The sequence below is a fragment of the Passer domesticus genome, chromosome 2 (assembly GCF_036417665.1).
Source record: "Passer domesticus isolate bPasDom1 chromosome 2, bPasDom1.hap1, whole genome shotgun sequence".
Classification (NCBI taxonomy): Eukaryota; Metazoa; Chordata; class Aves; order Passeriformes; family Passeridae; genus Passer; species Passer domesticus.
Genome location: NC_087475.1, coordinates 105512393 through 105529229, shown reverse-complemented (window position 1 = coordinate 105529229; position 16837 = coordinate 105512393). Strand labels below are relative to the sequence as shown.

General features: G+C 46.8%; 1 protein-coding gene and 1 long non-coding RNA gene across 2 annotated transcripts in view; both read left to right on the top strand.

The window, feature by feature from the left end:
• LOC135294695 (uncharacterized) overlaps window positions 1-5084 on the top strand; it is a 43995-nt gene extending 38911 nt beyond the window's left edge. The window contains exons 7-8 of the long non-coding RNA XR_010356776.1: window positions 3830-3945; window positions 4238-5084. This is a non-coding gene — a long non-coding RNA (uncharacterized LOC135294695). The remainder of the gene's footprint in view (window positions 1-3829; window positions 3946-4237) is intronic.
• Window positions 5085-5266: 182 nt separating this feature from the next.
• FSTL1 (follistatin like 1) overlaps window positions 5267-16837 on the top strand; it is a 52117-nt gene continuing 40546 nt past the window's right edge. The window contains exons 1-2 of the mRNA XM_064410288.1: window positions 5267-5363; window positions 5461-5520. Of these exons, the coding sequence (XP_064266358.1) occupies window positions 5361-5363; window positions 5461-5520 (63 nt within the window). The 5' untranslated portion in view covers window positions 5267-5360. The remainder of the gene's footprint in view (window positions 5364-5460; window positions 5521-16837) is intronic.

The window sequence follows — 16837 nt, the reverse complement described above, 5'->3', positions numbered from 1 at the left end:
CTGCTTTGTGATGTAGCATTACACATGAGGAAATCCATATTATGAATTGGACTGGCCCATTCAGCTGTCTATACAATGAACAACTCACCTTACCTTGATACCAGTCCCAAGACTTAATTTGCTAGGCTTCTGCAATTGCTTGTTGCATTATCAAACTGTCTCTGAGAAGCTTTTGGGGTCAGACTCATTCAACAAACTGAGGCAGTAGCACATAGGCTAGGACCCTACAAAATAACTGTGGGTACGGATATCTTGCTAGTGACTGCCTCATTTAGATGAAATAAAGGTTTTGCTCATCTAAGTCATGAGCCACATCTCCTCTGCACCAGGTTAGATGTGCCAGGCAGTCTCTATGAGCCAATCTCTGTGACCAGTCATCATCTACACAATGGTGGAACCACACATCTGGCAGCTGGGATAGCTCTTACTCCCCATCAGGCTGGGGGGCAGCCTTGTAGATGATATTGAACTGCCTGGGAACACTGTTTCCTTCATGCCAGCTGTTGCTCCAGATGCATGAGACATGTTCTTTGTACATAAAGAATCACAGTAATTCTCACAAGCCCATATATCCAGATCACAGCTGGTGGACTTGGCAGTTCTGAGATATTTGGCCATGGGCAAGCACCATCCTAGGGAGAACTTTCAGGGAATTGTATCAAACTGCTTTTGGATAGGTAGGACTTCTTTTGTGAGAGTGCTTTTAGTTTAAAGGTTGTACCAAACTTAAAAGACCAAACAAGTTCATTGAATAATTCAGGTTGGAAGAGACCTCAGTCTACCCTCCTGCTCTGAACAGGGTCTCTTCTCCAGGCACAAGGCATGGTAAAGCCACAAGCCTTGTGCCCTCAGCCTCTTTACAAAGGGCACATGCAGGAGCAGAGTCAAAACCAAGAGTATTTAATTTATCTGTGCTGCATCCTGGCCTGACAGCAGTGGAGTGAATGGGCACAAGGAACATGCTGAGACAGAAGCACGCCACACTACTGAGGACAGATTGACTGTTTCCACATTACGCTTTGAGACTGATTTTTCTTTCTTAGACCATGACTTGGATCCAAATGTAGTTCAAGCCTATGAGGGGGTACTGTGAGCATCAAATTAGCCTTGGCCAGGCTGTGGCAAATGCAGAGTGGATATGGTTACACTGTCTGGACATGGGTGCAGCTCTCACTCCTGATGGGCATGGCTTACCTGGGTTATCACATCTGGGTGCTGGGGCTGGCTGAATTCTGTGAGGAAATGCTGCCTTTGGGAGCTTGTCTGAAATTAGAAAAACTCACCTTGAATAAGGGATACCAAGGATAAAGTTTAAGGGCCAGGTTGTCAAAGTATTTAGGCACTTTACTGCTATAGCTAATGGAATATCCAAAAGCCTATCAAATGCATTTACCATTAGAGAATGCATTTTATACAAACCACATAGCCTGCTAGTGCCAGACTTGTGTGCCCTTGGGTCAGCAATGTCCCCAGTACTACCTGCAAAATAAAGACATCTACTAGGAGAGAAAAAGGGGAAGATATAGCACTTTATTATATCAGGTCTGAAATAGAGCTTTAAGAAATAATGATTAGTACAAATACTGCAGCTGGAGCAGGAGCAAGAAATGAGGAAACTACAATGAGGAAGAAAATTAAAGAGCAAGGGAATGAAGCAAAAAACAAAGCCAGAAGAATAGAAAAAAAAATCTGTATTTAACAGTGCAGTCTGCAAAGTAACCAAACTCCAGAAAGGTATTTATGGACTCAAATCAGCACTGCCAGGTCAGGGGGACACCTGGAGAAGGCTGCTGTGGGCCTGAGTTCTCAAAGAAGATGGTGAGGTGATCCATGTGTTGCAGCTCTGGGGACCCTCACGCTGGCCTTGCGGTCATCCTAGAGTTCATTTGGGTCTGATGCCCTCATCTTTGAGGGTAAAACCTTGCTCCAGGCTTTCTCCTCATGTCTTGCAGTCTTGGTCTGTGTCTGCTGGGAAAACCCAGACATCCCTTGGACCTTCCTCAGGTGCTGGCAGTCTGGTCCATGAGGAGTCACTGCTCACATAGCTCAGGACAACACAGATGTCTCCGATACTACACGAGCTGAGTCTTCTCAGCTACAACCTTAACAGGTCTGCTACTCAAAAATAATTCCCTGCTTCTTAATTCCACCAAATAATGTTGCTGCAAATTTCCTACTCTTCAATGGGACAGACTGTTGTCCCATCACACAGGCAACTATTGTCTTGTCACGAGGGCCACTTGCCAACCAACTTGGTTTCTTGCATTGTAGCCTGAAACACAGTGCAGGCAGGGCAATCAGTGACTTCATCACAGCAGTGTGAGCACAGCCCCATCCCTTAGGGCAGATGTTTCATATGGCAGGGGAAAGTGGGAAACATGAAGGATGTGGGTGGTGGATAGGAGTGAGGTAATGTGGAGAGGGTGATATAATGGTACAGCCACAAGGGTTGGGTGAGGGCTCAAGAAGTAATTTTGGCTTGTTTAGCCTCATTTCCCTGGGAAACAAGGCTTACAGTATCATTTTGGGTGTATATGTGTTCACATGCTGTAATAAGGGAGAGGCTGAGCCTTCAGAGCAACACTCATGAGGCACCAGGGATCCAGGGGAGTGATCTTGACAGTGCCCCAAGAATGGAGAAAGCCTCTGTTGAAGCCTGCATTTTATTAAACACAGAAGAATGTATCCACCCATGAGATGTACACTTGCATGTGTCCAGGCTTCCCTTGATCTGCTTCTCAGGCAACAACTTGTTACTGAATTTCAGTTGTGCAGCCACTTGGGAATAAGTATGTATCTCAAAATTTGCAATCCCATATGTGTAACAAAATGTTTGTTTTAGAAATACCAGTGACTGGAAAGTAAGCATCAGCAGAAATGAAATACTGGTATATGTAATATAACAACATCTTCTCTGTAGAGCAATGATTCCCCATTTCTTTGGCCCACCAGAGCATTGCAGCCTTCAAAATTTCAGGCAAACATCGTTCACCCTTATAATGAAGCTTTTAGCTGAAAGCATTTTTATGATACTTTGGTTGTGTAGCCAGAAATGATGAATTACCTTTTCCATTATGGCCACAGCTTGAAAACACAACTGTAAATGCATTTGCTTTCCCCTTATTCTAGTGCTTCTGATTCAAGCTGCGTGTTTTGGGTCCATCACGAAAGAGCAAAGATTCCCACCAGATTTATTTGTCACGCTCTCAGGTTGTACAGACTGTTCCTTTGCAGGTTTTAAATGGTGAAAGTTTGGGAAAAATGTGAAAAGTTTGTTGGATATCATGTATTTGGTTATAGAATGTGTGCTGTTGTACACAGCAATAAGGCTCTGGTGGCTGCACTGGGATTATTTTGTCTTGTGCTCACCCTTTCTGATGCTTGTATGAGAGATGCTTTTTGGTTTTTACTTCTACCCATTTCCACATGATAGAAACTAATGTGAAGAAATATATTTTCATGTACCTGAGTGTCAACACAGAATGGGAGATTTAATCCTTTACTTTCTGTTCCATATTTAGTCCTTTGAGTACACAGAAGAAAAACCCATGCTCATGGTGACCTACATAATCCAGCAGAGTGCCTAATCACACCTGCATGAGGAGGCTGCCTGTGGTATCAGGGAGGGAATGTGGGCACTGGGAGACCCCTGCTAGTGTTCTGTTCTGAAGGCTGATATGAGTCACTTTTACTCTCTGGAAATAGAGAGCCTCCTCACGTAACACAGCTTCCACAGATCTGAGTATCAAGGGCACAGAAATTGATGAATCTTTTAAAATGTGTTTATCATTGGCTATTTGTTTTTTTCTTATCGTGGCACTTACTTCAGGGTGACTCAAGGTGAGCTTCTGCAAACTAGAGGCCAGATGATTTCAGCCATAACTATGCCTGTGCTGTATCATGAGGCAATCAATGACTCCAAAACAAAGAGGTACATCATGAAAGGTGAGTTTAAAAAACCAAAACAAAGCAATGAAAATCACATTGCTCAGCATCAGCAGTGAAATAATTAGACATCTCTTCAGGATGGATTTATAGACTAGTACCATTCACAGGCAGAAGCAGAACTTGCTAGGGAGGATGCTTTATAAATGCAAAATTAGTAACAGTAGTCCTAAAAACAAAACAGAGTAAGGAAGCAGAGCCTGAGGAAGCACAGAAAAATGGCACAGCTGCCATGAACAGACCAGATGTGGGCTGATCTAGGGCAATCCTTCCCAGAGTTTTCTCTTTGCAGCAGGATGCTGGAATACTCTTTGGTCTTTGTGAATGAGGGTACACATGCCAGGATCTCCCTTGATGCCTGCCTGCATTGAGGGCACAGAATAAAATGGAAAAAGAAGACAGCTTATGGGCATGCTTGGTCAGAGCGAGATGGTATTTCAAAGCCAGGGGTGTCATTTTGGTTACAACAAACCTCAAAACTCGAGAAAATGCTTTTGACAACTGGTGTCACAGAGTTGCTTGCTGTGAGAGAGATTTCTGTATGTGCCCAAGGCAATGGGCCTCTTTGCATTGTCACATCCTCTCTTTTAGCTACTGGAGGCTACTGAAATTCAGAGATAAAGAGCTAAAACAAGAGGATCACAAGTATTTATACACAAATGAGCACCACCAGGCATTTCAGGTGGGATTTTGAGCCCCTGTGCCTGGCATGAAGCCCTGGCTGCCTGTTTTGTTCAGAGAACGTTTGGCTCCTAACATATATGAGTCTAAACCCTTATTTTTAAAATTGCCGACATCCTGACACGAGTGCCACCTGTAGCTGTGGCCAGCACTTCAGTGGCCTCAGGGCTGGAGCGTGGGGTTCAGTGGGTTGAGTCAGTGAGTGAGTCCCGCCTGTGGAAAAGCCACCTCGTGCCTCAGTTTCCCCATTTTTGTGACAATGTGGGGGGCGGCTGCGACCCCTCGGCGGGATGCTCTTGACCCGGCTGGCGGGCATCCGGGCAGCCCCGGCATGGCTGTCGCCAGTCCTCGGGAACCCCCACCGGGACAGGGCTCGGGGAGCCGCCCCGGACCCGAGTGCTGCCCGGCGGGGGTGTGAAGCCGGGCCTTGTGGGGCGGCAGCCGAGTCCCCTGGACGCCCCTCAGCCTCCTGCTGCCTTCAAAGGCCGCCGAGGTCGCCGTGGGGGGCCGAGGGGCCGGCGGCGGGAGGGACGGGGGCACCGCCGAGGGGCGGCGGGAGCGGGCGGGGGCCGGGGAGGAGTCGGCCCCGGGGCGGGGGTCGGGCCGGGCCGGGGGTGGAGCCGCGGGCTGGCGGGTCGGGGCGAGGGGGAACCCTCCCCTTCCCTTCACGAGCGAGCCGGAGCCGGGGAAGGCGCCTCCGCAACTCCTCCTGCCCCGCCGGTGCCGCCCGCAGCATGGTGAGCGGGGTCGCCGGGCGGGAAGTTCGGCGGCGGCGGCCGCTCCGCCGGCCCCGGCCCGGCCGCGCTCACCGCCTCCCCGCTCCTTCTCTTGCAGATGTGGAAAACTCTCCCGCTGCTCTGCGCCCTGCTGGCCGCCGCCCGCCTGCGAGCCGAGGTAGGCGCGGGGCCCCGGCGGCGGGACGGGCAACGGGACGGGACGGGACGGGGTGGGGACAGCGGGGGCGCCGCGGGGGAGCGGCCGGGAGCGGGGAAAGTGGCGGCCGGGGCGGAGAGGGAAGTTGCGGGGCCGACGGGCGCCTCGGTGGGGCGAGGGGCTGTGTCCGCTCCGGGGCCGGACCCCTGCATCCCGCCACCGGGACGGGTCCCCGGGGCAGCCCCCTTTCCTCTCTCCCTCCTTTTCTCCATCCCTCCCTCCCTCTCTCCCTCCCTCCCTCTCTCTCTCCTTTTCTCCATCCCTCCCTCCCTCTCTCCCGCGCGCTCTTTCCCTCGCTCTTCTTTTCTTCCTTTTTTTTTCATTGCAATGACATTGAAAACCTTTGAAAGCCCCCAGCTGCAACCCCCCCAGCTCTGTTGACAGAAAACAAACGGTGCCTGCATTCCCGGTTGCGGCGGCCTCCCTAAAAAGTGAAGTCAGAAACAAAATATTTGATAATTACGGCAGGGAAAATGTGGAAGTGATTTGAGGAAAATGAACTCAAGCTGGGCTGGGAAGGGAGGCCGAGCCTGCCTTCGGAGGAAAGCGGTCCCGCTCGGGGGGCAGCTCGTCCTCCCTCCCTGCATTTTTTCTCCCTACATATTTCTCCCAGATGGCGAGACCCACCCTTGAGCATCGCAGTTTGGCTGCACGAAAAAAAAAAAAAAAGCAAGCATAAACACGTCTGGTTCCCTCTTTTTCTTCCTCCCACCCGTGGACTGTGCTGCCCGGGTTATGGTAAAGAATGGGATTTAGGATGGAGCCCATCGCTGTTGCTCTGTCCCTGAGCAAAGCTCTTTGTGAACTCCCTGCAATGGCCAGGCAAGGAGCAGATGTGAGACAGGGTGGTTGTTAGTCAACCCTGTTGGGCTCTGGTCGCTGCTGTCATGAAAACCAAGGGGAGTGGGAATGAGCTGCAGTATGGACCAGCATTTCACATCTGCCTGTACATGATAATATTGTAATACACGTTCTTCCCAAAGCGTGACATACTTATGTAGTGAGTGTTTCCATGCATCCTCTCCAACACTGTCCTGAATAAGCTAAATCGTGTTTATTCATTTTCCTAGGAACCCTAAATAAATCTTTATCAGTTCTGGTCAATATGCACCAACACCTCTGTAGGAAGGAGGTGCACAGCATAAGAAAAATTATAATTACAGCTAAATAATGATGACACTGGTCTGAGTAAAGCTTTCTGGGATCAGTAACCCAGAGAAACAGCCAAAATATGTTTCACCCTGCACTTGTGATTTTATTGGTGTCACTAACATTGTCGAAGTGCTAAATCCTGCTTTTTGCCTAATGTTCTCTAATTTGTAGTACCTGGATAGCGTCCCAGATGTAAGTACTGTCATGTCTCTGTGTCTCACCTGCAAACTGAAAGTAAGAAAAAATGTACAGCCATCATGTTCAAAACCTGATTTTAAAGGCCAGTTCATGCTTGAGTGAATAAATGAATTATTATGACTGGTTTCAGACATAGTGGTCCAAGTGGCAAACCAGTAAATGTTTTGGTTTGATTCCAGTCTAAGTTCAGGAAAACTTGAGACTGATGACTGAGGTCTGGGTCTCATTTCAAGGAAAATGGACACTTCAGGCAACTTTTGTTTTGGGGTTCAGTTTGATTCCTCTTTGCTAGTAGCTGCCAAGCAGTGAATATCAGCTCAGTCAGGGGTAGCATCCCACCTTCTGGGATATTTTGACCTTCTCATTTTATAGGGAGTGGGCTGTGCTTGGAGGTGGGCTGCTTATAATTCAGAGACAGCTTTGATGGTTACTCACTTCTAAATGTTTCTTGTTACCACTCTGCTGTATCACTGGCATTCAGTAAGATTAGTGTGGCATTTTCCTGTGTGGTTTTCCCTTTCCAGATTTTGGAAGCGATAACCCTCTCTGTGCCTTCTGTTTCTGCTGCAGCTTGCACTTTGTCCCTTTCAGTACATTCAGAATATTAACACTGAGCCTTGAGCTTCTAATCCTTTTGTTAGCAAAACTCTGAGTTGTACTGGGGTTCTTGTACAACATTCATTTCTACAACATTGTTAGGTGCATAATTAGAGTCCTTAAGGAAAGAAAGAAATTGCTTCAGTAAATGTTCCTGGCATAACTTCATGCAGACTGGAAAATCTGAGGCGTGCCAGAACTTTGGAGCTTTTCTTGGCCTGGTTCAGTAATAGTCACAAGAGCAATAGACGGTGAACTGTACTCCTCGGATGGAGGCCAGCCACCAGCTTCAGACAGCCCCTTTTATCTCTCTCTTCCTGGGTCAGACTCAATGAGGTGGCTGTTCACTCGTATTAACAGGGATACTGCAGATGTGAAGTTACTCATATTCTCAGCTGGGGCTCCCGAAGCATATGGAGTGATTTTTGGGAAGCATCCATCATGACAGAGGAAAAGGGAGAGGCTTGAATTGTCTGTTGAATGTATTTAAAGTCAATCAGTTGTTCACTTCCTGCTGGAGTAAGTTACCTAGTTAACACTGGAGAGGAGTCCAGGTGCTATTTGACTCTGCCCATTGAGGTCTGAAGGCTGGTGTGTGGGACCACTTCCATACCAGCATCATTCTGAGTCCCACCAGGTTACTTGTTTCACAGTAAGAGTGAGGGGTTTTCTTGTTTTCATTTTTGCTTAAACCTCATTCAGAGTCTTTGAGAAAGTTATTTGCACTGTGAATTTTAGATATGAGCAAAGAGGTTTATGCCAGCATGAGTATATTGGTGTGAGCTGTGAATACAAGCCCTTTCTTGAATCCAGCCTTGCCAAGAGGAGAGGTCACTGACCTGGCCTGCCTTCTGCTCCTTGCAAATTTTCTGGCCATTTGAAATAATCTCTTGGGCCTGTAGCTGTTCTTCTGAACTATCCTTAACCCATTTCTGGCCAAATGAGCCAGCCTTTGGAAAGAGTTATGTGTAAATGGTTTGATCTGACTTGTCTCATTTTGGCTTAAAAGGGCAAGCAGAGAGAGGAAGGCCTGCGACTCTCCTCTTGTGAGGAGATGTACAGACAGATCTGAGGCACTATAACCCCTGAGCAACACAGTGGTGACAAATATCTGGAGGCACATTCACAACCTTTTAGAAAAGCATGGTGTTTGCAGTGTCTACATGTGTTGTAACCTTGGGATGATTTTTTTTCACCTGACCTCTGTTTCCCTCAATGTAATTTTTCTATATGTAAGGCTGAAAAGGGATGTTAAGGGGAGAGAAAAGGCAGAGGTTTCTGTTTGCTTAACTCACCTAAGTGCTTCCTCTTGATCTGACTTGGCTGCTTTTTCATGTAAGGAGAGCAACTCTTGACTCTTTCCAAGACTTATGCCCTTTGCCAACAGAGTACTTGTGTGCACCAGGGGATTTGGAGCTGGGAATTCAGATGGTCTTCACAGGACTTTGTGTACTTCCTCCCACTGGGCTGTTCACACAGAGTAGCCAGCATCAGGAGCTTGCCTTGGCCAAACTTCTCCCACATTTTTGCAATAGACAAAACCTAACCGATGTCTTAATAAATGAAACTCATTAAATTTAAATTGAGGTCCCTGTGTAATTGCATAGCTGTATTTGGCTCTGAAGCCATCATTTTAAGAAGTTTGCCTTTTGAAATTAAATGATGGAGACTTTATGAATAGTTCAGCCCTGCTTTCACTGAAAATTTAGCCAGGACAGTGGACAGAAAAGGCAGCATGGTGCCAGTGATTTGGGTAACTCAGGCTGTTTTTAATAGGCACTGGCTTTGTGCAATACAACCCAGCAGTAACACATTCATAAAATTATTTAATAAAAGTGACTTCCGAGGTCTAGTCTAGCAATCACATCTTCAGTGGAAGGAAAGATTGCATCTATTTTTTCTTCTTGAGCTGGTTTTGGAGTGATAGGTGTCTTCCTTCTTGAAATCCTTCCCTTGAGTGCCAGACCAGGCATTGCTGGAACTGAATCTCAAGACAATAAGCACCTTTTAAATGGGAAGGCAGGGAAGAAGTGATTCTTTCCTGGGAGCACAGCAAAGGCTCATCAGTGCAAAGCCTATTTTTTAAGGTGCGTGCTGTGCCACCAGGCAGCTGCTGTGCTGCAGATGTCTCAGGAGTTGGAGTCTGGGAGATGGACCAAGCGGTTGTGTCGGAGGCACCTCATTGTGCTGGAGTCACTGGCCAAATGCCCCGTGTGGGAGTGTTTAAACAACCTCCCCGGCTGTTCTGAAGGGGCTGCAAGCTCTGAGCAGCAGCGTGTGTGGCACAAGCTCTGCGGCAGACGCGATGTCGTGTGGCACTTACATGTGCGTGGCACCCAAATGCTGCTTCTCAGATGGAGCTGCTGTCAGAGCCGAGCTGCTTTGTGCAAACGCGCCAGTGGCTGAGGGAATGACTTTATCTGCCAGAGTGCAAATTCCTTGCCGGTAATTAACAGGGGGCTGCTGCTGGGGGCTGCCGAGGAGGCAGCTCTGCTCCCAGCACAGGAGGAAGGCACTGGCTGAGTCTCCTGTTGCATTTTCCAGCGGCTGTTATTGGTACAGCTGCTTACCCATCGGGAGGCTTCGGGACACCTTTGATCTTTCTTGTGTGGTGTTACATGAGCTGAGGAGTGTTTCTCTTTGTACAGAAGAGAGTTTGTCACGAATCTCAGCCAGATGTCTCTTCCCAGACTGATGAGACTCCCATTAACCAGGCTGTGTTTCCGCCACATATCCTGTGAGCTAGATGAGATTGGTTCCCAGAAATGTCTTGTTTACCTGGGTTGCATCTAGTTTTGCAGGGAGGTTACTTCTGCTCTACCATGATAGCTATGCTAATCTGTGAATAACCAGCATTTCCTTGGAGAGATTTGTCTCTCACAGCCTTGTGTCTGAGTTTAGCAAGCAAAAAGAGCAGCCTGCTGTTGTGCTGTGAAGTGTACTTCTACAGCTGCATCTGGGTGGTAGACAAGGCGTTATACACATCTGGACTTTACCAGGGGTGTGGGTTTTGGCACAACTTGCAGTTAGGTGTGAGCTGGTTAGAGCAGGGGTGTATTTGCACTCAACTGTGGGGTTCCAATTGCAAATCCTCAGCAGTATATAAACAAATGGCAGATAAAAAGCTCTGGAGGCTTCAATGCTCCGTTAAAGCACAGATAACTGTAGCACAAGCAGCAACCATGTGGCATTTTCTTGCTACTTTTTCTCAAATGCTCTTCAGTATGGATCTGGGCTGCAGACACCAAGCAGCTATAATGAGTGGCTGTCCCTTCTCTGCCTTGCAAACTAGCTACCCAGAAGTGAAGTTCATATAAGCTGCTGTGAAATTTTGCTACTGTGTTGTAGTTTTGTCACTTATTACAGTGTACCTCTTGGTTTTGGTGTGGGCCCTGTGGTTGCTTGGGGCAGTGGGTTAGATGAAGGCTGCCTGTAAGAGTTGAAGAAAAGCAAATTCATACTCCAGTCTGCAAATGTGGAATTGCTTGCAGACGTCTGTGCCTTGTTTGGAGTGCATCAGGAGGTCTATAAGCTAGAAACAAATTGGAGGGTCCTCTTGGACAAATACCTTGGAAAGAGCAAAGGATTTGGGGTGGATGACTGGAGAGGAGTTTAGTATCTTGTTAACTTCAGCTGGAAGTGAATCCCATATTTCCACTGTTTGACAGCTAAACAGTGTTTTCCTTGGCTGTACCCTCTCAACTGCTGTCCCAGAGATGGACGTCTAACCACTTTCTCAAAATTCCTTAATGCTGTGTAATGGACCCCATAGAACCCATCTTCTCTCGTTCCTTCTCCTTAGTCCTTCCCTTTTGCACTGCAAAGACCAACAATTGAAGGAACAATGGAGAGAAACAAGTAAAAACACCAAGACAGAGCCTCTGTGTTTCCTTTGCAGGAAGAGAGGATTTGCACACCTTATGCTCCAAGCATAGAAAGGCTGTTTGGACAGCTCTTTATCCACTGCTGGTTGTCCCTAGCCATTACATGTTCCTTCTGATCCCATCTCTGCTTCTTGCTTAGAGTCCTGAGACAGGATCAAGAAACCTTGGGAATATGAATGCTGGTAGAGCTTCCAGTGCTTAATCAGCTTCTTCCCAACAATAAAGTTTTCAAGAAAAAAATATTTGAAGATTGCTTCATAGCCAGAAGCAAATTCTTTAGTTTAGTATCTGTAAGGAGACCCAGAGAGGTCATGGAAAGACTTGCTGTGGAGGTACCCATGGCAGTAGTATGGCTCAAACCTGAAAGGGTCTTAAGTCTTACAAGTCACGGGAGGGAAGCAGAGGATGTTAAAGTCTTTGATAAGAGGGAAGCAAGAGTGGAGTGACAGGAGTGAGCTGGCCAAGGCACCTGCCTCTGATGGAGAGATATACTGGTGAACCTTGTCCTAATGAAGGAGCCCAGAGCCTTGGTGTACTTCCTGCCATCAGAAATGCTATCCTTGCCTGCTTTTTCCTTGTCACCCTGCTGCAATTGTGAGGTATTTTGGGGCTTGAATGTCAGAGGCAGAACCAGGAATTTCTGCCCATCCACCAGGATGGGCTTTGGCAGGCACTGGCCAGCTGATAAGTTGGCGTCCAGTGCTGTGTTGTCGAGGGATGGTTTTGACAGCAGAGCCTGGTGCTGTTTTTCCGACAATGGATCAATCTGGGGGACTGTTCCTGGGAAGGTGCCCCTCCATGTTAGAGCAGCCATTTCAGCACTGGTAATTTTACCCTGAAGCCAAGAGCTTTCCTTCTGCATGATGTAACTCCTTGCATATGTACTTCTTGCTGCTCTGGGACCTTCTCTCCCCTCCCGGTTTTGGCCGCATTTTCATGTTTATGTTCAAGGAAGCGTAAGTATGAGGGATTGGAATTGTTGTCTCATTTCCTATATGTAGGAGGAAGCGATTTCATTGGGGAATTTTTGCAATGTCTGGATCATTTAGTTGTCTGGGTGAGTAAAATTCCTCGGGGATAACTGTAAACATTGTGACTGAGCTCTGGTCTGCATTCATGCATTCAAACCCAGAGCTCTGGAAGATTAAGGTGGCAAGGGACCAAGCATTCATGTGGGAGGCATTGCCTTCATCTTGGCAGAAAAGCTGCGGTGTTCCTGTGTGAGGACAGCGTGTTTGCTCCACGATGCAAGCTCTGGGGTATTCCAGTCCTAAGACAATGAATGCCACATGAGTAGTGTCAGCCTAATCTTCAGGCAGTTCTCTCCCTCTCCAATTGCCTGTGGATGGACAATGGAGAAGTCAGGTTGCAGCAGAGGTTCAGTTTCTCACAAAGCTCTTTTTCTGTCATCCCCAGGTCTGGGGCTTGGACCCCTTTGTAGAGGATGATGTGTAAGGGTAAGGAGGAGCAGGTTAAGCAGCGAGTACTTTTTTGTTCTTTACTTGTTCAGTAAAACAGGCTGTTTTTTTCTGCAAGGTATCACTGCATGCCCTGGGATTAGTAGCTGCTTGTACAAACCATAGCCATTAGTGTCTTGTTAAATCCAATTTTACACATCCCTGATAAGTGATGCCCCCTTCCTGTTCTCTGAAAAATGATACTGCGCTCTGGAATATCTCAGAGTTAGTAAGTTTATCTTCACAGTCCTCTTCTGTGAGCAAGTAGACCATTAATCTTTTTATTCTGTCCCAACGGTCCTAATTACACCCCCGTGTTCAGTGATAATCAGTGCCTCCCCCATGCCATTATCTCCACCTTGTACGCGTAGCCAGTTTATGGGACCCCTCAGCTCAGTGCTTAGCACACCTCTTTTCATCTCCTTGTAGCTCCCTTCCTCCTGTCAATGCAGGAAAGGAAACAGATGGATGTGATCTGATTCTCTGTTTGGTGTTACCTTTGAACTTTCTCAAACTTCTAGATTAAAAAGCCAGTTTCAGACATGTTTAGTGAAGCGTCTTAATTTCCTACAGGATACAGTGTTGCTCTAAGTTTTGTAAAAGTAGATGTGGTGCTGCAGTGCTTACTGCCTTCCCGGTGGGAAAAGCTTGGGTGTGAGATCAGATTCTGCTGCAGGCCAGAGAAGCAATTTATGAGCATTCCCTAGTGATTGTAGTTCATACCTTCACAGCCATTAAATGCCATCAGCCTCAAGAAGGAATCTGCAGGAAGCAGTTTGTAGAACAACTTACTGTTGCTCAACTTTGAACTTGGTGCTTTGTCTTCTCCTCTTTAGCACTCAGAGCTGTGTGCAGTCCCCCAGGAGGGTGTCATGGAGGAAACTGAGCCTAAGCATAGCTAATCAGGGGGCACAAAATGTGGTTTGTTACACCTCGTGTGCGCCCACACCCATGTGCACAGAGCCACTGTGCTCAGTCCTGTTATTTGCCAGCAACCCCTGCAACCCAGACTTGGGATGGGAGAATGGAGGATGTAGCAAAATTTGCAGTTGATGTGGATTATTTGTGGATTTCCTGTCTTGCTGGGTGAGTGTTAAATCTCACTGTGGTACGTGAAAAGCTTGACCTCACACAGTGCCAGCACCGTGCCTAGGCCACTCCTGGCTTTGTGCACGTGAAAACTGAAAGAGATGGGAGAACAGCTGGATCTTAACACCTCCTCACAAATCAAATCTCTTCTGCAATGCAGCAGCACACATCCAGATGCTGGGGTGAGTTAGGCCATCCTGGCTGCAGATGCAAGGTCAACAGTAAACCAGCATGAAACAGAGACAACTATTTGAGGTTTGGGTGTTTTGGTTTTGTTTCAGGTTAATATTTATTTGTTGTGGGGTTTTGGCAGGGTGGAGGAACTGCAGCAGACTCTGAGCATCTGTGGTTCACACACTTTTAGAGCCTGTGGGCATCAAGAAAATGCAAACAGACTCTTTGCAGACCAATTTGTCCTCACTCTTAGCATGGTGCCATGATTTGTATGTAGGCTTTGGGCAAGACATGCTATTCCTCTAAGATGTTGTGCTCACATCTGTAAGACAAGAATAATGATGGTGCTGTGCCTCATAGCAGAGTTTATAAAGCTGAATGCATTCCTGTTAAGAAAAGTTTAAAAGCTCTCATGTAGAAGATGCAGCAGGCATTGCCAAGGAACATTTTCCTTGCCAGCAACGATAACAATAGTAAGAAAAAGGGAGAAAAAATGTAGACCAGAGTTACTGGGTGATACAGCAATTTCTTGCCAGCCAGCAAAGATGGGCAAAAAGGGCTTAATATGGGCCACCTTCAAGGTGTGAGCCAACCACAGAGGTGGTTGAATGTTTTGATGAAGCCAGAGAGAGAAAGAAGCAAGTCATAAAGTGGGAGAGTTGGGGTGTCTCAGAGGGCATTGCACTTCTGGGGTGCATTTGCTTTTGCAGGAAGGAAGTAAGCACCTCTCCATCCCCTAATATCTCAGAGGAAAAAAACCAAACTAGAGCTGTGCTGTAAGGGGAGCACTTGACATTATGACAATGTAGATTTCTCAGTGTTCTGGTTCAGCAGAGAGCCTTACACAGGGCACAGTCCCTTGCTTTCCCTGACAGGTCTGCTAGAGGTTGACAAGGGAGAGAAGATGGGTTAGTGATTTCCATTGGTTGTCATGGAAACTAATGGAAATTACTCTTCTTTCTTTTTTTCTTTTTTTTTTTTTTTTTGGTCTGTCTGTTGTATATGAAGATTTTGTTAAAACAACTAGGAAGCATTATTTCTTTTTCTCTCTCTCTCTCTCTTGTTTTTAACACTTTAATTGCTGACTTCAGCTCTTCAAAAGTATTTTGTTGGCAGAATTTTCCTAGGGAAGTTTGTATATAGTTTTTGAATGCTATGAAGTTTGTATTGGGGGTGAGCATCTGTAGTAGGGCAGGTGCTGGTCAGTTCTGTGTGCTGAGCTGCTTTCCACTCTGACAGCTACTGCAAGGTACCCAAGTGACCATTTTCTCACCAAAAGGCTTAGAAGTAAGATGGCAGGTAGCCTGAGTGTTCTGTTTCCCATGTAAATGGTAAGCAGATGATTAGCTACTCTGAAAAAGCACAAGCTGGGTGAAAGGGGGATGATAATGCCAATTTATCAGCCAGTGAGTTGTCAGGCTTGCTGACATTGTGATGGTAAAGAGCTTAGGGAATTTCAGATTAGAGGTGTGGGTGTAACACAATGTATTATTATTGCTATTTCATGTAAACATCAGAATGTCTTGTTGCTAAAAATATGACTGTCTACCAATTCCACTGACACTAAAAGGGGCAATTTTCCCCATAGATTAGTAGATGGTGAGACCAAAAGGAGCTATTGTGCTTTAGTTCTGCCCTCTTGCACAATACAGCCCATATATCTAGGGTCTTTTTTATTCATTCCATTTGCTCTGGACTCTACAATGTGTCTTAAAAACATCTAGTCTTGATTAAGTAATTACCACAAATGGAAAATACCACTGTGTTTGGTATGTTGCTGCAGTGGTTAATTACCCACATGCTGTTACACCTCATTTCTGGCTTGCATTTGTCTAGTCTTGATCTACAGATGCTGAATCTTCTGTTTAACCCACTAAACAGAAGAAGCCTTTAGTCCAATGTGGCTCTTCCCCACTGCTGGAACTGTGGTCTGTACCAGGACTGCTCCCACTCTTGTCTTTGGCAAACTGAACAGTCTGAGCTCCTCAAGCCATCCCCTGGCAAGGTGAGTTTCCCAGTCTCTTGCTCAGTACTGGGTTTCCACACAGTGCATCCCTTTGCCAGTGTGTTGGTTCCCCTCACTCTGATAACAGGGCACCTCCATGTGCTCATTACTGGGAATCCATAAATACTGGGCAATGTAAGTTGTGAAAAGAAGAAAGGGAAAACCACTACAAGCCCTGATTTACTGCTAGGGAATTTATACTCATTAACACACACCATCAGGAAGCACAGCTGGTGAAGTTTCAACAATGGGGGTGCTCCCTTAGTACACAAATGTGCTGTTGTTGTTACCAGCTAAAGCTTTGGGTTTGAGTTTCCTAAAACACATGCTTAAGTTAAAGGTTGATATTTGGAGGCTTTCTGACCCTCTTAACTTCACAGGTGAGATTTGGCTGGCCTGGGGGCCAGGAGGTGTGTTCAGCACAGCTTGTGTCCTGTAGGAGGCAAGCAGCCGAACTGCAGCACCTCAGGAAGCCTCAGCTGAAGCTTGCTGGGGCTCCTGTGCTCCCCAGCCAGTGCCCTGCCTTTGTCTTTAACAACTTTTGTCTTTAATATGGGATGTTGGACTTTTTTCTCCTCTGAGAGAAAGTGGAAAGCTGGCTGTGTTTCTTGGCCTCAGGTCCCTTCCAGTTCACATCTTGGAAAGACTGAATGGGCGAGGCTGAAGGTTTGTGCTTTCACAGCTTTAAGGCATCTTCCTGCATAGCAGCCTTTACTGGTAGC